Source organism: Procambarus clarkii, chromosome 24 (assembly GCF_040958095.1).
Source record: "Procambarus clarkii isolate CNS0578487 chromosome 24, FALCON_Pclarkii_2.0, whole genome shotgun sequence".
NCBI lineage: Eukaryota > Metazoa > Arthropoda > Malacostraca > Decapoda > Cambaridae > Procambarus > Procambarus clarkii.
Window position 1 is genome coordinate 15,726,563 of NC_091173.1, and position 26,254 is coordinate 15,752,816.

The window sequence follows — 26,254 nt, forward strand, 5'->3', positions numbered from 1 at the left end:
AATTTTTCAGTCAAATATATTCAAGTATATTACAGGAATCTAAACAAATAAAATATAAAGCAAATAATAAAAAATTTACTTCAACTTTTAATTATTTAATAACTAGTCAATTATGTGAAGTGACAGTGTCGGAAATGACATTAGCTAAAAATAAAATAATTGTCTTTACAAATTAATGATGAGTTTTCTATTCTCCCACACCACCCATTACAAAAAAAACCTTTGTATAAATGCACTCCAATCTGACCTTGATAAACAATATAAATTATTCCCAAACAAGCTAACTGCTATTCAAATTTAAACACACTATTGAAAACATTCAGCCATGAAGATTTTAATTATATGTAAAACAAATTAGCTGCAAGATAATTTGAAGCTTAAGTAATAATAGCTTGAAGATTCATGAGTACATTTAATTATGTTTACCCTAGCTCAGAGAAGTCCTGTCATTCATAATTTTAATGCACACAACATCAAAAAGAAGTGTTTCTTCCAGCAAACGTAGTCCAGTCTACTAACATATATTAATAATAAGAACCATATTACAATCTGTAAAATGAAAAAGATGCACAATGGTAATATTTAAAACATACCTAACAATTTGAATATTTTTGTAAATAAGTGAGACCCAGATACCAGAGCATGTGAGGATCTATCTTTACTAATGCAGATTATGCAGCTAACATTATGCATACAGCAATTTCAAATGATCAAATTAAACTAAATCATTCAAGAAGCTATGTAATATGAAATTCAGTGTAAGAAGCAAGTTACATAAAATTTGAGAAGATAGAAATATTTACGTTTTATAATGACTGGAGAGAGAGAGAGATCCTTCCACTTAAGCAAATTATGTTTAATTTAATAAATATTTTCCAGCCCTATATAGGAAATAACGTATTATAAATAAAAAAAAAATATTATGAAGCTGCTACTGCTGTGTCAGGTGTTTCCAATATGTGACCAGATGTTACCGCTTCATTATTTTGCTCAGTAGGTAAAGACTCTACTGACACTGGTAAGGATTCCTTGGATGACCTTATATTGTTTTCAGATGATTCTACTTTCACAGAAACTACATCTAAGGCGGTTTCTATATTAGTGTCCAGCTGTGAATGAGTGTCACATGATGCAATATCCTTCTGCAAAACTTCCTTGCATTCTAGCTCTAATGTTTCTGGCTGTGATGGTTGCTGGGATTGACACACACCATCATTGCTAGAAGAATCTAGAGGCGTGACATATTCTTCCTTGGGATCATCCTGAAGCACAGTGTGACCATTACTAGTGGACTGTTCTTTACTAGTGGGTTCTTCATGATCTTGCACCCTACTTTCCAGGACAATTGGTGCTGAAGTTTCATCTTGGGTAAGAGACATTCCGTCCTTCTTATTCTCTCTTTCAGGGGGTGGCACTATCGGAATTGCTGCCTTCGGCCTTTTTTGCAATGGTGGTATACTTCTTGGTAGATGCTGCTGACTCTCAGTGTTGTAATATGTCACTCCATTGCTGTAAATCTCTCCAGGCTGTGACTGCAATATCAAAATAACATTATTAGAAGATAAAACCGAATGATTATTTCCCCAACTTTTTTTTTAATATTAATTTAAAAATTTTTTTTTTTAATACACTACTGGTTTGTTCATTTCATCAGACTCGCACAAATTTAAAAGTTAGGCAACCCTAATCACTCTCAAATTTAAAAGCTGTAAAATATATATACAGCATCCACTCAATTTGTGGACCTCTGATTAATAATTCTGCTAGATCTAATGACTGAATTTGAGATCGGTTACTGTATCTTTATTTATCGTGTCATTGGTTGTTAAATCCTGAAGACCTGTACAATACAGTATTTGGGTACCCAGTCAGGTGCTCGTTAAACTGGAGGTCACTATTGGGTTTGTTGTGACAACTTTGCCCTCAGTACAACAAGGTTTACATTTTCTCTTTACAGATTTCACAACTTCTATGTAGCAGCCAAAGCCAGTCATAGTTAGCCACAACCAATCACAGGCAGCCACAGTTTAGTGACACCCAGACAGGCATTCAGTCACAACAAGTCACAGCCAGTCAGGCATTCACCGTTAATCACAACCAGTCACAGTAAATAATACGAGTTTGATGTCAGGCACTCTTGGGCCACCAAATGAAAGGAAGGAAGCCCATGAAGAGAAGTGAGAATATAGTGGGGAAATAAACAGAGCAGATCATATATCATTGACTTGCAAAGGTACAGTGGCAGTGAAATAAATGCTCGACTGAAAAAGAAGGGAACAAAGGGAATATTGTTCCAAATCAGTAATGAGCAGTAGAGTTAGGAGATCCAGCAAAAGCTTGAGGGGAAAGAGAAAGGAATAACCATGGAAGTGTCTGGAACGAACACAAGCATCAATTCCTGGAGATATATACAAAGTGGTGAAAACTGAAATCAAAATTCATTAAAATTGACATAAAACTACAAATATTCAACTGAAGATATTGTGAAGAACAGAAACAACTTTAAAAAGAAAATAAATTTAGGGCAGAGAATGGTCATGGGAAAAATCAGAGAGTTCAGGAACAGGTACAGTGAAATCATGGTTCAGGAAAGCATAGGTAAATCAAGCAATGGTGGTTGTGTTGAGAGGGTGGTGGTAAGGGGCATAGGAGAACTGACAGGGTCCTGTTAGAAACGTGCTGGAGAGGTGCAGTCGAGGGAATGGGGCTGAGGAAGGACAGAAAAATTGGTGTGTATTGGAGCAAGAGGTAAAGACAACACTGAGTATGGCTTTATCCAAAATTCAGTATGGATGTCAGTTGATTCCATTACCGAGATGGGAGATAATGTGGGAACAAGGAAGGAGGAGGGAGCTACAGGATGGAGTGTGCACTTCATAATTTTTTATTCTTGTACTGTATAATTTGTTCTCTCTCCATTGCTACTATCTCTTCTTAAATCCCTTCTTTGCACACCCACTTGATTCCAACCCTTTAGTTAAGCAGAATGACAAAGTTGTCTAATCTTTGCAGAAATCTTACCACCTTTGTGTATATTAACATTAAAATTTAATAAAAATTACTTTCTTTGAAGTATGCCCAATATGTAATGAAATGTAGTGGAATGTTATTGTGGTAACTTACCACAGGACCAGGAGTGTAACCCTGGAATGGCGGGAACTGAGGTGGGTGAGGAGCAGCCCCTGGGAGAGGACCGGGATGAGCTCCAAAATTAATCATGTTCTCAGGGGGTAAGAATGGTGGGCCAGTAACTGGAGGACCAGGGACTGGGGGTGCACCCACCGGAGGAGCACCTAGAGGACCTGCCACTGGAGGTGGACCACCCACAGGTGGAACAGGCACAGGCGGCGCCACTGGAGGACCAAAGAGGTGTGGTGACTGTGTGACTGGCGGGAACATCCGAGGTGCAGGAGGCCGTCCTAAGAAAGGTTCTGGTGGGAAAGTTGGAGGTGAAGTTGTAAAGGCTGGAGGAACAAAGGTTGGAGGAGCACCACCAGCCAATGGATGCTGGGTATGAGGAGCTGTCACTGTGTGACCTGCTGATGTCACAATGCCTCCATCATTTACTCCTCCCTGGTAGCCTGGAAATTTGAAATTGCATTAGATAAATAATACAAGTAAACAAATATTGTACTATATTTTACCAATTAAATATAATATCAAAATATATTTTATAAAATTATCTTGACTACCCACAACAAAACATTTCTCTTAAAAACCATAAACAGTAGGGAAGATGATAACCTTAATTTCCCCATGGTATTGCTTTCATGGAAAGTTCAGTACACAACTTATGTGCCAAATTCAATGCACAACAAACAATTTGTTACACAGACATTATATGAAAATGCATACACCCTCCACCCTGGTCTTAATGAATACAGTACAGAGCATCCTCATTAGCTGCAACAAATACATTCCAGGAAAATCCTTGGCACATGCGAATTCATTCATATTGAGCTAATATTGCGGAAAAAATAGGAACGTGCTACAGAAACCTCACTAACTTCTCATGTTTTGTATTGACAAATTAATTATTCATCCAACAGTGCTAATCCTGATGTCAGAAATTTTTATTAGTACTTCAGGCTGGGAAAGGAACTCATCATAAGAGAGACCAATGAGGAAAGGAGGAAAGCCAAACTCGATTTTAATTTGGCAAGAAAAGAAAGCTAAAGGCTAAGGGCAAGGCAAGTTTAAATTTGTTAATTGTCAAAACAGTAAATTATTTGAGTACTTTATGTCTATGAAAATTCTCTCCTAACCATGCATGGGGAATATAAATTTTGTTGGTTGTGGTACAAAAAATTACAAATATTCAATTTTGGATTTTCCCTGTAAAAAAAAAAATGGCAGAAGAGAAGGATGGGGCTCATATGATGCGTTAGCATGCGTAGACAGTATATGAAACATTAAAACTGCTATTGATATTCCAAGATATCATCTGATCATAAAAAATGTAATTAAAGCAAGAAATAAAATAAAACAAATTTCCATGTGGCACCTGACCCTATCACTTGTTACCAAGCTACCATGATTGGATATCCTGCTCTCCAACTACCAAAGCTAGCCAACTTTATGACTCCACCAGAACTAAACCATGGCATGTAGATAATTTAATGACATTAGAGCTTCCTGAATGCAAATTAACAATATAAGAAAAAATATATAAGTTTTTATGCACACAAGGAGATAGGTACAGAATATTGGCATGTGTCTTGAGAGTTAAGGTGATAGTTAGACTTCAGGGGGGGGGGGCCATCTTAAATTTGAGGTGGTTTAAACTTTCCTTGCAACTTAGAATTATACTGAGGCTATCTGGAGATCTTGAGGTTATCTTGAGATGATTTCGGGACTTAGCGTCCCCGCGGCCCGGTCCTCGACCAGGCCTCTTTTATTTGTTACACACCCCCAGGAAGCAGCCCGTAGCAGCTGCCTAACTCTCAGGCACCTATTTACTGCTAGATAACAGTACGATTCTGATTTCAGTGAACCCCTGAACACACTGAAGATCAATGATCTGAAGGAATTCTTTGTGAATGTAACACCACCATCGAAGAATATATCACGTGCCACCCTAATCCCACTGGACTCTTGAAGCAGCAATAGACTGCATGCCCATGCACTCTGCACCAACCATGGACTCCTGGAGTCCTGTTCATCAGGAATTGGAAAAACCATTATCACAGGCCCTTAACATCTTTTGGTGATGGAGCCTACATACTAGTGTTACAGTATTCCTGATATACATAAAACAACAGAGATCGTTCCACTTCACAAAGGAGGTAGCAAAACAAATGCAAAAAATTGCAGTCTTGTAGCTCTAGCATACATCATAAAAATCTTTGAAAAAGTGCTCCAAAATGTAATATCACAAAATACATGGAATCACAGTGTCGACATAACTCTAGGCATCATGAGTTCAGAACAGGGTGTTCTTACCACTCACAATTCTTAGACCACTGTGATATGGCCTTAGATGCCATGGAAGACGAGCAAAATGCTGATAAAATACACACACATCTCATAAAAGCCTTTAACAAAAGTGACCAGGGTGTCATTGCACACAAAATGCGCACAAAAGGAATTACGGGCAAAGTAGGGAGATAGATCTTTAACTTACTAATGAACAGAACTCATATTTTAGTGAACAAAAATCGAGCTATCTTAAATATAAACGAACCATAGAATTTGGTTTTAAATATGCTCAATGGCTTTCCAAGGTCCCAACTCTTTTAATGTTGAAAAATCTATGAAAAATCATTACAAATGTGATTGGAGCCACATTAAGAGTGTTATCATTCATACCTTAATATTTCCCATGCTCCGAGCCGATTCCACTGAGCAAAACTTTAATTTCAACCTATCATATGATGGGCAACTTTTTCCACCAGTTTGCTCAACTCTGGTCTAACATCCTAAGCAAATCTGCACATCAATAGCTTCATTGAACTCTGTTCGATAAATCAGATGAGTAAATCCAGCCTGGAAAGCCTGTGTTGCAACCATAGATTTGCCAAAATAAGGTTCACTGAATTAAAAATTAAAAAAATTGAAGGATTCTGTTATATTCCATGACCTATTAACTCTTACCTGCATCTACAGATGGATCCATATAACCATGTTGCGGTGGGAAGGGTGGAACTTGCTGCTCAGGAATGGAGCGTTGTCTTTGAGATGAGTATCTTTTTGGTCTAGAAGATGAGCTATCTCCGCCAGGAGATGCATTACCACCTCTGTTTCCCCGACCTTGCATGTTAGCTGCAGCAGCGGCTGATTCCTGCAGTCGTGGAGGCATTGTGTTGCGTCTGTTATCCACATTTCCACCTCCACCACCTAAGCAAATAAAACACACTTATGGCACATGCAAGAGAGTAAATTATACAAACCTAAAAAGTCACCCCCTTACATCTCATTATAAGCTTCTGTTAAATACATAATAAAATAGACACTGGCAAAGTATCCAGTATCAAAAGTTCATCAACTTCACTCGCCTCTTCCTTGAGACACAATCACGGTACAGTAGTTGCCCGTATATTGCATGCATTAAATGTAGTTTTTGGCCTCCATGCAGTTTGGAAGCTTAGCGAAATCTCTAGATCACCTCTGAAATGAATAAGAACCAGTCTGGTGCTGCTGGTATGGAAAGACAAGACAAGACATTAAAAAAAGAAGATAACTAAATAGACGTGTATATTCTCCATGGCTATAGAGAATAACATTTTTGATTTGACCACCCTGGACATACCATTGAATGATTTAGTCCTGCAATTGAAACCTTAAGCTTTTCACTGTCATGATAATAAGTTAAAATCTATACAAGATTTGCTCCCATGCCAAAACCATTTTGCTATGCTCACATAAAATCTTGATTTATGTGGCAGTCATGTCATTATCTTGAGGGAAAATATCCCCACTGCTCATAATGCAGTACATTGAAAGACTGCACAGTGAAATGCTCCTGGATATGTGCCAAAAGGTTACCAATAAACAAAAACCACAACATCTGACTTCAGTGTATATACCGGTGGCTTAAGAAAAAAAAACTGTTACTGGTTATATCACAATCTGACGTTAGCTATTGTATCATACTTCGTGGTAGATGCAGAAGTGCTGCTAGATAATAGTGGAAATTTGAGACTTTGGTTGTCCACAGAAATGTGAATTTGTGAACATTCTCAAGAAAGCTACATTGACTTAGAAAGTTGTATTACAATGATTCAGTAAAAAATTATTACAAATAAAAACATTAAGAGCCAAAAGGAATAAGGGGCAACCCACAATTCTAAACCCAATGTTTATATATATATACTGTACAGTTATCTTATTATGAGCCATTTTTGCATATTTTTTCTGGTACTATAAAGTACAGTACTGTATTTAGATGCAATTTGAGAACATTACATGTTCAAACTTTTCTTATGCATAGCAGGGGGAAGTGAGTAGCATTGCCTGACCTAATCCAGCCCATCCTCCTGTTTTGGTAGTTCTTATAGTAACGATGAGGACCATAGTATATATACCAACGTACAGCAAGATTAAAAAGTAGAAATCAGCACTATTGAGTTGGACAAACCAGACTTGTGTTGCAAAAACAAATTAACTAACCTAACCTTCCTAGGCCTAACACAATATGAGTCCTAGTATGTGTGTGCTATACTAGGCCTAGGAATATTTAAGTTTGTTTTTTTTAGCTTAATTTTTTCTGACTATAAAGTGAACAGTACAAAGTTCTACTATGTAATTGCTTAGAATGCCAATCTTTGTACTATGGTGCACAGTTACAAAAACTACCATCTACAGGAGAATGGGTTACCTAGTCACATCCAGAGGCTAAGGACAATGTGGTTTGCATCTTTATAGCCAAGTGTACTGTTTGTTTTAAAATAATGGTTACCACTCATGAACATGTTTTTGTCTCAAGTGCCTTACTAAAAAGTTTGGTAAAAGATTTTTTAATTAATATTTTACTCTTAACACCTTTACTGCAACATTCAACATTTGTTCATTTTCCTATTAAACTTATCTATACTGCAAGTGTAAACAATCTCAACCTTGAAAATAACAAACAGTACTTGTTAATGTACAAATCCACCACCGAGTTCAAAGAGGAGAGATACAGATGCTTAAAACAACCTCAGTGTTAACAGACAAAACTCTGGCCCTCTCATTGACAACTATGAGAGGGGCCAGAACTAGATCCCAGGGATCAATAGGGATACCAATTCTTCAATACTCGCTTTACCTTAGCCAAAAAAAAAAGGGTGAAGCATCGATTCAGCCAGGTCTCAATGAACCTGCACGTCCTACCTTCACCTCCTCACCTAATATATATGGGTTGTGGTCCCCAGGAACCACAGCCCATATATAGACTTAACTTAAAAATGAAATGAAATGAGTATATGGGTCACTATGCATGGAAAACACATGGGTGTCATAAAGCCAGTCAGTTTTCATATTATTTCTTTCCTAGCAGTCAGTTTAGCATGGAAGACCCTTCCAGGTGCAAACAGAGCTTGTTGGAGGTCAAGCACCTATGTCTCACTGCCAAATCAAGGAAGATGCTATGGAAGGTCCCTCAAGGCACTGTCTTGGGTTCATTTTTCTTCCTAATCCATGTGAATGACCTACTCAAGGAAGTGTATTCATGCATGGTAATGTTTTCAAACAATGAAAAGCTAATGGGAAAATAAAAAACTGATGAGAACTGTATAGTGCTGCAGGAAGACCTTGACAAATGCCAGGAGCAGGCAAAGAAATGGCTGTAAATGTCTAGCCTTAAAAAGCTTAAGACAATGAAGGTGAGAAAAAATCAGAGGAAATCTACACCATAAAGGAAGGGCAATGACAAAGAATCTGAAAGAGAAATAGACCTGAGAGAGGATATACAACACTGGAACACTGGCAGTATAACACACTCTTTCAAGAAAATTTATGCAGCTTACATTAGACTAGTATTAGAAAAATTCAAAAGGAACTTTTAAAAGTACATTGGTTTACAAGATGGCTAGTACTGTACCTGAATTAAAATGGCTAAACTATGAAGACTGGGTCAAGGAACTCAACAGAAGAGAAAGGAACAGAGGAGGTATGATAACTACATTCAAGACATCGAGGTGAATAGAAAAGGCAAACAAGGGCAGCCAATTATAAATTTGGAGAAAATAGAACAAGAGGATAGGACACAGGTGGAAGCTGGAACACAACTGAATTTGTCGGAACCTAAGGAAGTATTCATTGACAACTTTAGAGCTAAATTTCACTCGCCACAGACACAAACAGGAAAGTGGTGATCAGGTGAAAGTGGTTTAAGCTATTTCCTATATTCTTCCACACACATCATCCTGCCAGACACTTTGCCCACTATACCTAACAAAGTCTAATATTCTTATACTAACAATATTCATGATTTTTATACAATGATCCTACTAACAAAAATAGATACTGTTCTGAATGCTTCTTCCAAATTAAAGATTAAATTTGTTCTGTAAATAGCCAAAAGGGGTTCAACTTTAATACTGTACAAACTTTGCTTCTATCATTATAGAGTACGTAAATGCTGTCAAGTTTCTAGCCGATAAGAAAAAACATTTTCAAGGTATCGAAGAGGAACTACGAGGAAAAATATCAAGGATATCTAATTAACATAAGATAGCATTTACTAAATGACACAATAATTATAAAACATGTGAAACATTAACATTGATAAAACAAAATAAAAGCTGACAACCAATATACAATTGTTAAGGAATACAAAAATTACTAACGATTTTTGTTCCTGAACGGCTCTTCTCTATTTTGTGAACTGACACTGATGTTCTTTAACTCTGCTGTTATTTCCTCTATATCTCTGGGTGTATGGGGAGTATGTGGTTGGGGTAAACGCTGCTGGTGTCCGCCTCTATTACCACGGCCACTGGGACGATTGTCTTGGTAATTGTGGCCCCCTCTGTCCTCATTATATCTGTTGACAAAATGCCCACAGTGTTACCTGCACATGACTGTCAACACCATATTAATTAGCAGCATAAAATATAATTAAACATTTAGTTGAACATCAACACACAAATGGTTTCAAAATGGTTAAACATTTTAAACAAACAAAATGATATGTTCAGACGTGTGTGTATGAAATGTTGGGACATTATCAAAACATACCATTTCAAATTAATTATATTAATTTTCACCTTGCAATATTAATGATAATAATACCATATCACCAAGACGAATAATAACCATACTACATTATTTAGGCACTGTGCTCGCTAAGAAATCATAGTGATCACAATGCCTAAAACATGTTTTCCAAAGAAAGATAAAATGTGTCAGCTGGCAGGGAGCAAGGACCATATCTTACTTATTCAGTCCTGACATTAGCTTAGGAATGGAGGTGTTGGTAGATAGCAGGTCAAGGAGAGCAGGGAGGAACTGGGTGTGATGATGGGCAGCAAGGAGAGAATGACGAGGAACCGGGTGTGGCCAATAGGTAGCCCGTTATCACAAGACAACCTCAGGCCGGGCTCGGGGAGTAGAACTCCCAGAATCCTCTCTAGGTATGCTCCAGGTAAGCCCTGCCACCCAGTCTATGGAAGCCCTCTTTCTGATATCTTGTATTTTAGGCCAGTGTGTCAGACTTTGTCAAAACCTTTTGATACATTTCTGAGCAGCAAATTACACTGCCAGAAACTTAGCCACCCATGCACTTTTGGTTACCCACCTGCCATCCACAATTGCCCTTCTGTGACTACCCAAAAAACAGCATGTACAGGCTGTATTGTACAGTGTATTTCTCTGCTATAATATTTAACTTTTTTCTTTTGGTGGCCGAGGTATCATGCCTGGGGTGGACTGATCCTTATCTTGTCAACCTGCCCAGTCAAATATTTTCCCTTATGTGATTCTACCTCTTGCTACTCAAAATATTTTCTTTCCTAAATTTTTTGTTTTAAAAGAAACATAAGTCTTGTTTTTGCTAAGATAGTCTGGTAGCAGCAGCAATTGATGTGGAGGTGTTAAGAGGAAGCAAGTTATGCAATCATTAAAGCTACGAATGATTCAACTTTTGTGAAAAATAGTCATTCACTTTGCTACATTCCTGGTAAGAAGTTCAGTAAGTCGAAAGTTTTGGTAACTGGAATGGGGGCAAGCCCCATTTGATTCTGATTATCAAGCATAGACAATATTTTATTTTCCAAGTACTGTACATCTTCCCTAAACTGTCTTAGGCATAGATCAAAACAAAGTTTGAAGCGAATGATTGCCCTTGTCAATACCGTACTTTGGATCATAAGCAATCAAAAAATAACACCGACAATAAATAAATAAATAAAAATTTTTTTTACTTGTTTACAGTGTTATTAAGCCATGTCGTAGTAACTTCATCCAGGTTTCTGCTGGAAAAAGAGCAGCAGGCAAAGCTAATCGTCACTTTGTCCAATTCATTTACCTACCCTATATAGTGTACTGTCCATAAGCCAAGTAAATAATATAAATTCAATTCTGTAACTTCTCAGCAACACAGTTTTATTCCCAATCCTATTCTAAGAACATTACAATAAGGTACCAGTGGATTAGTAGTCATCTGCCAATAAATTACTATGTCCTATTTTCATGCTTTACATGGAAAACTAAAAATAAGATTGAATGTATTTTGTTGTATATCTGAACAAAAATGCTTCTCTTACCTATGTTGTTCACGTTCTCGATTATAGCCTCTACCAGAACCTCTGCCACGACCTCTGTAACCTCTGCCACGTCCACCATAGCCATCAGCACGTACATCTTGGGGTTGTGGACTAAAACCTGAGATCTTGTGTAGCTGCTGCTGTTGTTGCTGCTGTTGCTGCTGCTGCTGTTGATGCTGATGATACTGCGGTGGTGACTGCTGCTGTGGTGAGGCTAATGGTGCCGTTTGTTCTGGTTTATAATTTTCATTATCACCTGCAAAAAATTTAACTAGTTATTTCAACTGCCTAATGTGCAATCAAGAAATATATCCCCAGCCAGGATTATGTGGTGTACATTTTCACATGTTCATGAATGGAGACAGACAAGAGGCTATAAATTACAAATCAGTGTCCCTTACATGCCTCTTGTGTAAAATGCTAAATACTTACTTTGTACTCTAGAGACTGCATGGTTTTTTGGGAGAGAAAAAAAGGCAAAAAGGCTTTATGAACCTGATTGACTCTCATTATCACCAAGATAAGGAAGAGAAAAAAGGATACATCGATTTCATGTTCCTAAATTCTCAAAAGCTTATTGACACTGTCCCTCCAAAAACAAAGGCTGATCCACAAGTTGGAAAAGGAAGTTGTAGTAAATATGAAGATACTGGACTGGAATAGAGTCCAACTACTCTATTGGTATCTGACAAACAAGAAAGACTTCTGTGGTTTAGGAAAGTGTCAAGTGGGGTCCTGCAGAGTTCGGTACTCAGATCACTGTTCCAGCTGTATATAAATGACTTCCCAGAAAAAGAATACACAATAATAGGACATGGAGGAAAAAATAAAAAAATAATATAAAAGAGGACTGCACAATACTATAAGAGGACTAGACAAGCTGTAGGTATAGGCAAATGATAACCAGAGTTTAATCCCGATAATTGAATAGAAATATGGTTTGGTTAAGAAAAATAAAGACCAACAAAGTATTGTGCAATATACGAGTGAGGCAGTTACAGCAAAAAATAAAAATAAAATAGAAAAACACTAGGGAGTTGACAAAACTAGCCTTAACACTAGAGGAGCATATGAGCAGAATAACATCAGCAGCATATGTGAAACTAGACAAAACAAAAATTGGCATTTGGAAACTTTGGTGAAGAATCCTTCAAAATATTACACATCACATATGATGACAAGACCACACACTAGAATGTGAAAGGACAACGACGTTTCGGTCCGTCCTGGACCATTCTCAAGTCGATTGTGATCAAGTCACAATTGACTTGAATGGTCCAGGACGGACCGAAACGTCATCGTCCCTTCACATTCTAGTGTGTGGTCTTATCATCATACTTTAGCCACGTTATTGTGACTCATCGCCTGCATACACATCACATACTTCTGACCAGTACACAGAATACACAGCTCTAAAACACACTTATGAAGGTAACGTGGTAAACAAGTGGGATGAACATGAGCCAGAAGTGGCAGAAGAACCACCACTCACAGGTACAATAATGACAGTACTTGAACATCAAGAGGTATAAATACCCCTCTTACAATAGCAAGAAGACAGGGCTTTATGAGATAGATCTATCTCACTTCCTTTAATCACAAGTAGTTAAGCACTCCAGACTTGAAATACTTTTCTATCAAATACAAAAATTCCAAATCTGTCAGGTACCCATTTCCAAATTTTTATCAATTTTATTTAAATCACAACGATAACATTTATCACAAGATTTCCCCTCACAACAAGTGGTGCTATAGAATGTGTTATATGTTTACACTAATATTCCATACATACATAAATGAGGAATGCTTCATTAGGTTTATAAAGTATTACAGGCCATATAAAATACAAAAATTTGAAGGATAAAAATAATTAAAAACTAAAATATGAAAGATATGACTAAGAATTTGAGCTGTAATAGCTAATTACTGTACTATATAAACAAAGAACTGAAGAGAGGTATTATGGGATAAAAGAAAATCAAAGTATTTATCCCAAAATACTTCTGCCAAAAGGGGGGGGGGGGGCATTTAATACAAGCCAGCACTTAAATACTGTATTGACATACAAAATATTAATAATTCAACCCTAACATTAAAAATATGAATACTGTATATAATTTTTTGTTGTAATCAGATGTCAACAATGCTGTCGACCAAAAAAAAATAAAATATAAACAAAACTAACCTGTATGCAAATTGTCAACAATTGCTCCTGGCACTTCTGATCTTGTCACAGGAGATTCAAACTTGTTGAGGTCATCATTATATTTATCGCCTTCGTGTTTTTTGTATTGTGGAGAATTCAATACCGGGAATTCTTCATCATTGTCTAGAGTTTTTCGGCTGCCATGCAAAGACCTGGGCCCACCTCTTCCAGGACCTCCGCGTATGGAACCACGAACAGGCTTGGAGTAGGCATCCAAATCCTCCCAATTGCGTGTATATTTGTTTGGTCCACGACTGTCAATATAATTACAAAAACATAAGCTCCTTTCATATTGTGTACCTCCAAAACAGTTTCTCACAACATTTGGTCATCTTGCCTGGTGCCCCTAAACTAACGTATCTAATTGCACATTAACGCTCCTAGGTGTTTTTGTTTCTAAAATAAAAGTGATGATGTTATTTGTATCTAACTTGGTTTTGTCATATAGGCTTGGCAAGACGTACAGGCTTGGGACTAGAGATCTTCTTAAAGTCTATAAATATTGGTCAAGTACATCTATGTCTCGGCAAATTACAGAGCAGTCCATAAGAATTTGAAGTGACAATACTTTAACCCAACAGGTGTGTGGTTTGATTTAAAATCCAATGTACTGGATTACAAAGATAAAACAATATTGTCACTATCATAATACTTACTAACTGAATTGACTATACAAAACTAGAATTACAGAACAGTATAAACTAAATATAGTAATTATAAACTACTGTATAAATTAATTTGCACACATGTCAAATTTGTATTGAAAAATAGAGCCCCAAAATAATTTCATGTGGAAAGATGCAGAGATGAATATACATGTACAACACTATACACCTTTCTCCTTATCATAGAACGAGGACGATACAAAAGCATTATAGTATATCACCTACAAAACATACATGCTTTTTAATTATGAAATCATTTGTTGAAATAGAAAATAATAAAAGTCGTAGAAGTACCACTGTTGGTATAGAATTGTTCCCACCATATTTACTTCCCTTACTAAAAATGCTTTTCCCTTACCCATAACGCCTTCTACGACGAGCTCTTGGAGGACCTTCTTCATTACGTATATCATAACCATATATAGCAATTAATTCTTCCCGGGACTTGGGAGATTGGTCAAACTCATTAAATTTGTCATGGTTCCACTTATCATCCTCTTTCCAAACTTTCTTCTTACCAACTTCCTTTTTAACGACTGGTTCTTCAACCCTGTAGCAAACATTATGAATATCACAAAAAATTATAAAAAATACATGTTTATATACAAAAATAAAAGTTATATACAAAATTATAAAAGAATTATAAAAGAATACACACACACAATGTGTGTGTATGTGTATTCACTTAGTTGTATTCACCTAGTTGTGCTTGCGGGGGTTGAGCTCTGCTCTTTCGGCCCGCCTCTCAACTGTCAATCAATTGTTACTAACTACTATATTTTTTTTTCCTTTCCCCCACACACACACCCAGGAAGCAGCCCGTGACAGCTGACTAACTCCCAGGTAACTATTTACTGCTAGGTAACAGGGGCATCGGGGTGAAAGAAACTGCCCATCGTTTCTTGCCAGCACCGGGAATCGAACCCAGGCCACAGGATCACGTGTCCAGGGTGCTATCCATACAGCCACCGGCAAAGGTGTGTGTGTGTGTGTAAACTCATACAATTCAAAGAACGTTTACTTTGGTAATGTATTGTTACCAAAAGTTTTCACAACTTAAGTGATGATTGACAAAAGCATGCATTAGCTTTGATACTAGCATGATGATAACACCATCATTGTAAAAAACATTAAGGTTTATTCACCATTAGGTATATTTCAAAGAAAACGCTCTATAAATTCAAACTACAGTACTAATACACAAACAGCACTCACGGTTTCTCTACATCGTCTTCGGCAGCGGTCCGGTCATCATGCTCATAAAAAGTTCCTTTCTTGGGGATATACTGAGGGTTTTTCCGATCCTCATCGTCATCTAATGGCTTGTTGTCCTGTAATCACATATCACTGTAAATGCACAACCCTTGGCATGCTACATAATTACTGCAATTCTAAAAAACATGGAGATAGTGAAACTTTTGACACCAAACCCTAATTTACAATATAATTATTTCAATATTTTGATCAATAGTAATCTAGAAATACAAATACTTCTCACCTCTCCTAATACAAGACCATCTGGCATTATAATGAGCTCATCCTCTTCCTCCTCCTCCTCTTCCCCAAGCTCTTCCTCATCAGCACTTTCATACTCACTCTCACCTCCATCACTTCCCTGGAAAGACAAGAAAAATTTCCTCATTGTGAGGCATGATCTGTAATGCACTTCTCAGGATAATCATCAACAAAATAAAAAGATACAAAACAAGTCAATCTAATCTCATCACAACAATGTTATGGCTTGGAATAGACCTGACAATTCAAAATCTATATGGAGTTATTAATTAATAATCCCCATCCACATAGTAAAATTACTATTAAAAGTGTAAATGTTATTTATAAAAGGTAAAGTCCCACCAGAACTTGCAATGTGTTTGCCTCCTCTTAAGTACATCATGTTATACAATGCATGCTGGCAAAGTTATTACTACTCGGACACCTTTTTTTCTAATGATCAGTTGAGCACCTGCTGCCTGGGAAAACTGGTGCTTACACCCTCATAACTTTTACCACTTGGTTTGCTGATCTGCTGTGTTCTATAAGAACTCATCATGATTCCTCTTGAGAACTTAAATATTACCAGAAAAAAATGTTGAATATAAATTTCTTTGTAGAAGTCATGTGTAATGACAATTTGTGTTTCATTTTTGTAATAATTTCAAAATAATGTCAGAAAAATAAGCACTAAGTGAAAACAATGTAGTATATATAACCCAAAATCATGGTGACTACATACTGTAGGCAACACATAGAAAGTATAATTACAAAAAATTAAACTTTTCACACTTTCCACTGCAGGCCTCATGACATACCAAAGGATTCATCTTGTTAAAGTGATAAGTAGCCACTTAGGCTAACACTGTTTAAAATTCTCTCTTGCACCCACTTTCACCTACTTTCCATTCACTCTCTCTTCCTTTTTTTTCCCCCAATTTTCTAACTTTATCCCTCTACCTATATCCTCTCTCTTGTCTCTTCTATTCTTTCTCTTCCCCCCCACCGTCTCTCTCTTCCCCTTCTACTCTCACCTTTAATTCTCCAATCTCCCCCGCCCTGCTGCATTCAAATGTCTCTCTCCTCCCTTACCCCCTTCCTATATCTAAAAAATATGTATATACAGTACTGTATACCTATAAGAATGTCTGTGTTTGTATGTCTGTCTGACTGACCAAAGTTGCAGGTCAGATGGTTAGGGCTAGTCTCACCCAAATTTGCTGGGGAAATGGTCTAGAGTATGGGACAGGCATAGGCTGGTCAGGGTCAGCCTTAGTTAAATCTGTTAAGAAATACAACCTGTGACCCAAACCCCATGTGCAATTTCATGGTCGGTAATGAAATTGGGATTGTGTTGCCCATAGTGTTAAGTTACTCCAGCCATTTACCCAAGCATTTCCATGATCTACTTTAGATATAAATGGAAATGGCTATCTGTTCATTTATCTCCTCTCCATTATTTATATTGGATAAGGGGTAAATTTGGATAAGGGGAAGTTGAGAGATGGGGGAGGGGGAGGAAATGGGGAAAAATGGGAGGGAAGTGTTAAAGAGGGGAAGAGGGGGAAGACAGGAAAAGAGTATAGATGGGGAAAGGGTGAAGATGGGAAGAGGGGGGAGTGAAGATGAGAGGGGGAGTGAAGATGGGACAAGAGGGGAAGAGTGGAAAAGAAGGGTGGAATGGAGGAGCGGTGGTAGAGACAGACTATCCCGAGCATTGCCAGGACTAGTACTGTATATAATTAGTATAATTGTTTTCTGAGAAATCCTGACGGGTGTTTGACAAAATGATAAAATAATGTGAAAGACTTGTCTGTCAAATCAAGGCCTTCCCTAAACAATCAAAAGGCATAACACAAAGCAGTAGTATGAGATGGATGAAATAGAAAGTGGTGTCCTAGTGCAAGGTTGCAGCAGCCAAGGTTGCAATACCAACCTTGCCACAAGCTGTACACCTTGGCTCCCCACCACTTTCAACCTCTTCCTCCTTTTCCATAGTTCTATTAACTAAACTTAACTAGACAAGAACTACACTCTATTATTATTTGTAATTATGTGTTTTGTCAAAACAAACACTAGTTTACTGATAAGAACCTATCCATATGGAAGATACTGGAATTCTCCTTCATGTAATCACTTTTCTGATTATAAGATGATACATTATAATAAAATAACATGACTTTGCACATGAAAAGTGGGATTTTAATGCTTTTGAGCAATTATTTTTCTATATAGTTTTACTTAATATACAGACACAAACAGTGTAAAGTAAGTAGTAAAAAGTAACCATTAAAAATAATGTGTACAACATGCGAAATCAATACAGTAGCATCCAAAGACAGCATGGAACCCACATTTTTTTTAGAAGAAAAAAAAAACTAGTTATAAAGATGGGCTGAAATAAATAATTTTCACAATTCTGAACAAACACACAACTCACATGTTGTATGTTCACAACATAAATGATACTGATGATAATGTACAGGTACTGTAGGTACTGAAGATACTGTATATCTACATAATGGGAAAAATCTGGTACTGTAATTTTAAAAGAGCCACCCAAGAATATGTAATGTTTTAGGGAATAGCATTATAATAATTAGTTGAGGTAATTCCCAGTCAGTTGTGTGCACATGCACACACCATAAACCAAAATTTATGAACCACACAAATTTAATTAATAAAATTTAATTAAAAAATATATGAAGCCAATACAGGAGTATTTTCCTTTTATAAATGTATTTAATTTTCCTTATATAATGCAATAAGCTGAAACAGCTGTAAAGATATTTTTTTTAGAGTGACATAGTTACAACAGCATTCATCCATAATTGGAAAACTATATAAATCACAGGTAGCAAGTACCAGGTTTGGTATCAGATTTGTTGGATTCATGCCAAAATCACTGGAGAGGTGGACAACTTGTAATACATTAGACCCCAGGCCCTCCCCTCCCTCGCTACAGCAAATGAAATATTCCTCTCACTGACCATATGGTAATGAATTAATGTTTATCAAATAAACTGACAAGGTCTGCAAATTATTTATACTGCAAAAAAACACTTCATAGTCACATTCGTTTCACTAAAATTTAGCATGGGACCAATCAGAAAAAATCTGGGGTTGGAAATTACTACATACATGCTTGCTATCACTGTGAAAACTGCATTGAAGAAAAACAATTGATTAAGTCTGGACTACCTGACTTTGTAGGCTCTCTTGGTTGTTGGGTTGCAATGGGTTATGTGGATGTTGCTGAAGCTCAGGAATGGCTTCCAATACCATCTTCATTCAATTCTAAATCAAATGTTTACCAAGAGCAACAAAGCCACCAGCTCCACACACTGGCACCTCCAGGTCTACACTGCTGCATGAAGCAAGGCGCACCACCCAGGGCCACTCTCCACTTCAAACTCATCAATTTATTCTCAATTTTCCTGCATTCTTTTCATTTCATTTTTCTAAAAACTCTCTATTTTCTATACAATGCCTTTTTTTTCATTAGTTTGCAAAGATTTAAAAAGAGAAAACCCTAGGAATAAAGAGAAACTGGCAACACACTGAGGCAGCAGGGATCCACTTTCACTTCCTCAATTACGCTTGCCACTCAAATTTTTACTCACAAGCTTTCCTCAAACAGCTAATAATGTTAATGTTATCCATATGATAACATTTATAATTAAAAACATTAGGTTAAGACAAAAATGTCCAGTGCATTCTACAGAACATACTAAATCGAAAGCTCAAGTAAAATATAACAAAATAAGTAGCATATGTACATAAAGTACTGTACTGTATTACACTTACTAAATCATATCTATACAATGTTAACTAAAAAAAAAAGTCCCAAACAAAAGATATGTTGTAAAACCAAGTTTTACTACTATATTAAATTCCTATATTAAACAAGCAATATTAAACAAGTAATTCCAGAGCACAAACTAAAAAATAATTACTGTATTGTGACATTAGAAACAGTGAGAACTACAGAACTCTTAAAGTTTACAAATGTTACTGCATTATCCATGAGTAGAAACATAGCAACCTTCCAAGGATCCAAACCAGCCTCACCCTTGACCCACATACAACACCTCCATTTATTGCCACACCTTAAATAGTTTAGGTAGTGACATTTATTTTTTCTATTTTATATCAGATTGCAATTATGTTGATGAAAATGTGCACCTTTCAGTCTACTTTAATTTTCAATAATACATATGATCATCAAATAAAAATAAATATGGAACAGCTTTAACAATGCCAGCACATTACAAGTACAGTAGACAATCCTGAAACAAATGCAGACAAAATTTATACAAACAGTGCCATGCCATAATAGGCTCTATTAACACAGTGGTTATGGTCACATCCGCCTATACACAAAAAATTAAAAATAATTTTTCCTTATAGAATGTAATAATTTGTATTCAAAATATAAGCAAAATATGAAAATAAGTGAATATTTATCATTTTGCTGGGTGGAGGTGCTCTGCAAGGTGCTGTCTGGCACTTGTCAACGCCTGGTGCTCGACTTTGCTGACGCTTCCTGTTTTATCATTGGATGTTTCACCAATTATTTTATCACTTGTTTTTCTTTATTTACATGCACAGAGAGCTATTATATCCAAATTTACTTTATACGTGTAAAACCCAGACAATACTGTAATTGTTTAAATTGTCATATCACGATAACCTCATTCCATTTAACATTCATGATGATAAGTGAATTTGTAACCATGAAATGGTAGCAAGATCTATCTTGAGATGATTTTGGGGCTTTTTTAGTGTCCCCGCGGCCCGGTCCTCGACCAGGCCTCCACCCCCAGGAAGCAGCCTGTGACAGCTGACTAACACCCAGGTACCTAATTTACTGCTAGGTAACAGGGGCATAGGGTGAAAGAAACTCTGCCCAATGTTTCTCGCCGGCACCTGGGATCAAACCCAGGACCACAGGATCACAAGTCCCGCGTGCTGTCCGCTCGGCCGACAGGCTCCCCATAGTCAAGGTCTATGGATAGTCAAGGTCTTTCAATAGTCAAGGTAATCTCCATTACATCCATATAGACCTATTATATCCTTATTTGCATCACATGTGTAAAACCAAGACAATAATTGTTTAAATCTTCATACTGACAATACCCGCATTACCCCCATGAATCAACAATTGACGATGGTTTACAATTTGACTGACTGGGAATTACCGACTGATTATTAAAATGCTTCCCCCTAAACACGTGTTGTCAAACTTGTACGTACTGTATATTATTTATATTCTAGCATATGCAAGGCATCTTCTATTTCCATTCCTAAGACATTACACACTCTTGGGTGGTTCCCTTATACTGTACTGAAGAATCTTCTCATGTCCTTATTTATGATCTATTATCTTGTCCACCCCCTTCCTTAAAATGACCAGATTTTGTCCATTATGTACACATATCGTCAGTACCTACAGTACCTTTTATGTTGTGAACATATAACATGTGTGTTCTGTGTGTTTGTTTCTTCAGAATTGTGAAAATCATGTTTCAGCCTGTCCAAAACTACCTCAGGTAAAGTTTGAAAGAAAATTAATTAAAATATTGAAAATATGTGAACACTAAAATGGTAAATATCAGCAAGGGTGCTAGAAGCTACTGCACAGCAATCAAGACAGGATGCAAGAATAACCAAGAGAATAACTATGCAAAAACATTTAATTTCAGATACTTTTTCTTTTGATCTTGAAACATTAATTAGCATATCTAAAACTAATTATGATAAAATTTTTAAGGAAATTAAAACTTTGAATGAAGTAAGTCAAAATTATGGTCCAAATATCTGATATGAAGGTATGGATGTTGGAAGTTGCTCTGAATCAAGAGCTAAGGCAACAATATCTGAGAGAATAGTATAAAAGTGTTTAATTTTGTAAATACTGTACATGAATTCTCTTTCAAATATTGCAACCATAATCAGTGTACTGTACTTATAAAACAGCCTCCATCAAGATTTTGAAGGAAATTAAACATCTGGACGAAAGCAATAGGACTTGGGAGCTAAATATGCAAATAGCAGCAATGGTGGTGGAAAATGTAAGGAAGTTACCAGTAATATGGACCGACAGCTAATGAGATAATAACCGAAGGAACATCATAAACAAATGCTTAATTTCAGGAATTTCCATTTTTGAGCTTTCAACCTTAAAGTGAATTTATAAATCTATCTTTGGCAAGGTTTGTAAGGAAAATATAATACGGATGAAAAAGTGTCAAAACATAAGCCTAAAAATGATAAACAGCATGGGTGATAGTAGCAAGAATATTGGAATCCCAGTATCACAAAGCTATCATAAATAAACAAAAATAACAGTATATTTTGAATACCTTTTCAGCAATAGTGATGGAATAAATACAGTATTACACAATTGCAGTATAATTTTCATCAGAAGTTGCTGTATAAAAATATTCATGGTATGGTAACAATAACTGATGAGAGATTTGTTGTTAATTGTTAGACATTTTTGCTTCTTTTAGTTAGGGCATTTTGGATTTTTTCCTTGGGGCATTTTGAATTTTGTCTTTGGGGGGCCATTTCAGATTTTTTTGAGGGGACGGGGTGTTTTAAATTTTATTTTTTTGGAAGGGCATTTTGGATTCTAAGGAGAACATTTTGAATTTTTTTTCTGGGCATTTTGGATTTTTTTTGCATTACTATGTGAATGTGTGTGTTGTCGTCCATAGTCAGGTTGGTACCGGACTGGTTATGTCTGTGTGTGTGATGCACCTGCCTTTCTAAGGTTTATTATATTAGGAGAGGTTAGAGGCATTAAATATGCCAACACTAGTATAGAAGCAAAAAAAGGCGACGTACAAAATAGTATCAGGAATTGATAAAATTGATAGGGAAGATTTCCCCGAGACCTGGAACTTCAAGAACAAGAGGTCATAGATTTAAACTAAACAAAGATGCTGATGAAATACATTACAAGAAAATTCACTTTTGCAAATAGACTGGTAGATGGTTGGAACAAGATAGGTGAGAAGGTGGTGGAGGCCAAAACCGTTAGTAATATCAAAGCATTATATGACAAAGAATGCAGGGAAGACGGGACACCACGTGCATAGCTCTCATCCTGTAACTACACTTAAGTAATTACACACACAAACACTCATACATGTGTACCTTTGCATATTTCTAAAGTTATATATAATGAATATCACAATTGATACATCAATTTATGATCACAAAAAATTTACACAATTGGAAACCAAAGAAACACGGACCAGGTTACTTCGTGCAGCACCTCACCCCCATTTCTACCAAAAAAGCTAACTTCTCCAGTCTACTACAACTAAAACACGATAGGCAGAGACTAATAAAAGGCGTTTTCATTTTCTACAAGTTGAATAATGCTTTCTTGGTTGCCCAAAATGCTATGCGTGCTAGTGGCTTTACAAGAATGAAAAATCAACTACATTTCTATGATCTCTCTTAACCCCCAATGTACCTTCTTGCATATAAATAGATAAAATAAACAATGTAAAAAACAAAAAAAAAATTCAGAATGATTTTTTTTTTGCACTACAAAAAATGTATGAAAATAGCCTGTGCAATTAGGGGGATAATAGATTTATAATTAAATTAAAAAAAAATCATTTAAATCGCATATGAGAGCCTCCAACTAGTTACAGCTTCCTACTTTAATTGCAGCTCCAGTTTCTTGTCGCTGCCAGTCTACTGATCCATCTGTGAAGTATGTGAAGCTGTCTATATGGTTTTGTTAGGCTATACCTGTATATTACACACTGCACTTAATATGCTGAATAATTAAGGAGTAAAATTATTCATAATAATAAGTGCAGAATTTAATATACAGGTATAGCCTAATGAAACACTTAAGAACTCGGTGAATATACGATTTAATTTAATATAAATCCACTATGCAGAAATTTAAGGAACGAATGCTTCCATCAATATTGTCCATATAAATTAATTAGGTCTATTCACTATTATTTAGCAATAATCAAATAAGTTCAACATGCCTTTAGTACTGGAACTATTTTTATTCTCAAAAGAAATATTTAAGTTGCTAGATAAATTTAAATATTTTAAGGTAATCCAATATCTGTAATATATGAATATACTGTAGTAGGAAGAATCCGTCAAGTCCAGTACACCTGTCAAGAGTTAGAAGTGAGCCTAACATCTTGTCAGCTGTATAACATGTCATTAAGACGCTGCACAGTTTACCTAGACTCACATACACCCCAGCAGTGTCTACACCACACACACGCCTAAAAACCACCGTATATTATACACATTCTCATGTTATGCGTCAGTCTTAAATTAGAAGTGTATGGGGTGCTGGCCCCGGCCCCGCCTACATCGCCTCCTCAGCCCTCTCTATCACCCCGCCCTCATGATGGATAATAATCTATCCTGGCCGGCACTGTACTTACAGTAAGGGGCTTCCGTGGTCCTGTCTGCTCATCCTCGGACTCGTCAGAATCCTCATCTGTGCCAAGCTTTCTCCGTCGCCTTCTGTCCGCCATGTTGGTCTTGTTGCGACTGGGCCGATGGTTACTATCCTGTTGACCAGACCACACACTAGATGCTGAAGCTCACAAGACGACGTTACGGTCTGTCCTGGACCATTCTCAAGTCAATTATGATGAGGAAGTTGTTGTTGTTTTGGACTTAGCTACTTAGAACGAAATGTCCATGTAGCACGGGCTATGGTGAGCCCGTAATTTAGTTCGGTTATTTGTGATGTTCGGTTTGTTATTGTGGACTACGGTAACGTAAAACTGAATTCATGTACTACTGCAGTCCATTAATACAACAGCACTGGTGATGTGGTCCGCTCACTCCCTCGATGAAAATGTAAGTGATGAGAAAGTAGATGTAGGCAATAAATAGGCAAGAGAGAGGCGAGGAGCGAAGTAAGGTGTAGTAGAAGGGATAGTAGTAGGAATAAGAACTCAAGTTCATTCAAGTTCAAGTATGTTTATTGAGATAAGAAAGAAATACATCTCAAAGGGATAGAGTAGCTTAGGCTATTTCTACCCCCCCCCCCCCCTCTACTTAAAGTCCCTCAAAGGGAGCACAAATTCAGTGAATACAAATAGACAAATAACATTACAAGAATCCCACTTAACATTGCAGGTTAATGTAGTAAGCACAGCATATAATTGTTATACTCTTGGGGCAAAATTCTTGTAGCTCCTAAGTATACTGTCTATCATACCATTATCACACATCCAAACAATTTGATGTGGTACACTACTTATTTCCTTATTTCTATAGTTATCAATAAGTTGACACTCGAATACATAATGTTCTAAGGTGTCGGCGTGCGGCATACTACATAATTTACACTCCTTATCTTTTTCACTGACATCAACACCGTATTGCCAGATATATTTGTATCCTAATCTTAATCTCATGTAAATTGAATCCTTCCAAGTAGACTTTCCTTTACCATAGGTGAAGGACGAGTTTGTATTTATTACTGAATAATTCTTAAGTGTGTTACTACTGTCCACCATTGCCATTCTCTTTATCATTTCTTCACCCTTTTGGATCATCTTGATTCTTGTTTTTATTTGTTTCAAGGTTAACTGACATACAACATCAACAAGAGTTTTTTTCCGTGGCTCTCTTCGCTATCTCATCAACTACCTCATTCAACAGTATTCCCACGTGTGAAGGGATCCACATGAATCTTACTTTATACCCAGTTTTTTCTAATTTCTTAACATTCTCTCTACACTCTATCACAATATTCTGGTATACTGGGCGTCTGATATTTAAAGACTCTAACGCTCCTCTACTGTCAATAAAGAAGCAGGTATTTTTTACCACATTTGACTACTTCAAGTAATCCTGCTAATACACCTTGGAGTTCAGCCTGCGTAGAAGAGACATTGTCAGTTAAGCGGCGTCCAATAATAGTATCTACAGTGCCGATGTCAGTGTACTCCCTGATCAAGACTCCACATCCTGCCTTCCCATCCCTAGCTACTGACCCATCACAATATACATGTAGTGTTTGCTGTAGGTAATTTTCTAATTATACAATCATATGTTGCCCTCAGCTCTCCTATTTCATACATACCTTTTTATTTTGCAAGGGAATAATTACTACATCTACATTACAATCCTCCCATGGTGGTGTGACTTGTCTCTTAGGCACAGTAATATGTTCTGAAATAACGCCATAC

The 26,254-nt window shown here is 36.7% G+C and overlaps 1 protein-coding gene across 3 annotated transcripts; it reads right to left on the reverse strand.

Moving 5' to 3' along the window:
- On the reverse strand, nucleotides 1-24,647 carry LOC123751721 (protein CASC3-like). Of its 3 annotated transcripts, none has more exons than XM_069330660.1 (10): nucleotides 24,491-24,647; nucleotides 16,054-16,170; nucleotides 15,771-15,886; nucleotides 14,914-15,105; nucleotides 13,870-14,144; nucleotides 11,685-11,940; nucleotides 9,768-9,964; nucleotides 6,094-6,336; nucleotides 3,124-3,581; nucleotides 1-1,532 (listed from the first exon to the last, which is right to left on the reverse strand). In XM_069330660.1, exons 1-10 carry the CDS (start codon nucleotides 24,581-24,583, stop codon nucleotides 921-923), a joined length of 2,559 nt encoding a protein of 852 aa, XP_069186761.1. In that variant the 5' UTR covers nucleotides 24,584-24,647; the 3' UTR covers nucleotides 1-920. The 3 variants fall into 3 exon arrangements, with proteins under 3 accessions (XP_069186761.1, XP_069186762.1, XP_069186764.1); XM_069330661.1 differs by lacking the exon at nucleotides 24,491-24,647 and adding an exon at nucleotides 19,251-20,595; XM_069330663.1 differs by having other exon boundaries at nucleotides 775-1,532; nucleotides 3,283-3,581.
- Between the last annotated feature and the right edge of the window lie 1,607 nt (nucleotides 24,648-26,254).

Coding starts and splice junctions, on each gene's coding strand:
- LOC123751721 (XM_069330660.1), bottom strand. CDS start 24,583: ATGGCGGACAGAAGGCGACGGAGAAAGCTTGGCACAGATGAGGATTCT. Junction 14,145..14,913: donor CGTCGTAGAAGGCGTTATGG/GTAAGGGAAAAG, acceptor TTATATTGACAG/TCGTGGACCAAACAAATATA. Junction 11,941..13,869: donor TGTTGACAATTTGCATACAG/GTTAGTTTTGTT, acceptor AATTTTTTGCAG/GTGATAATGAAAATTATAAA.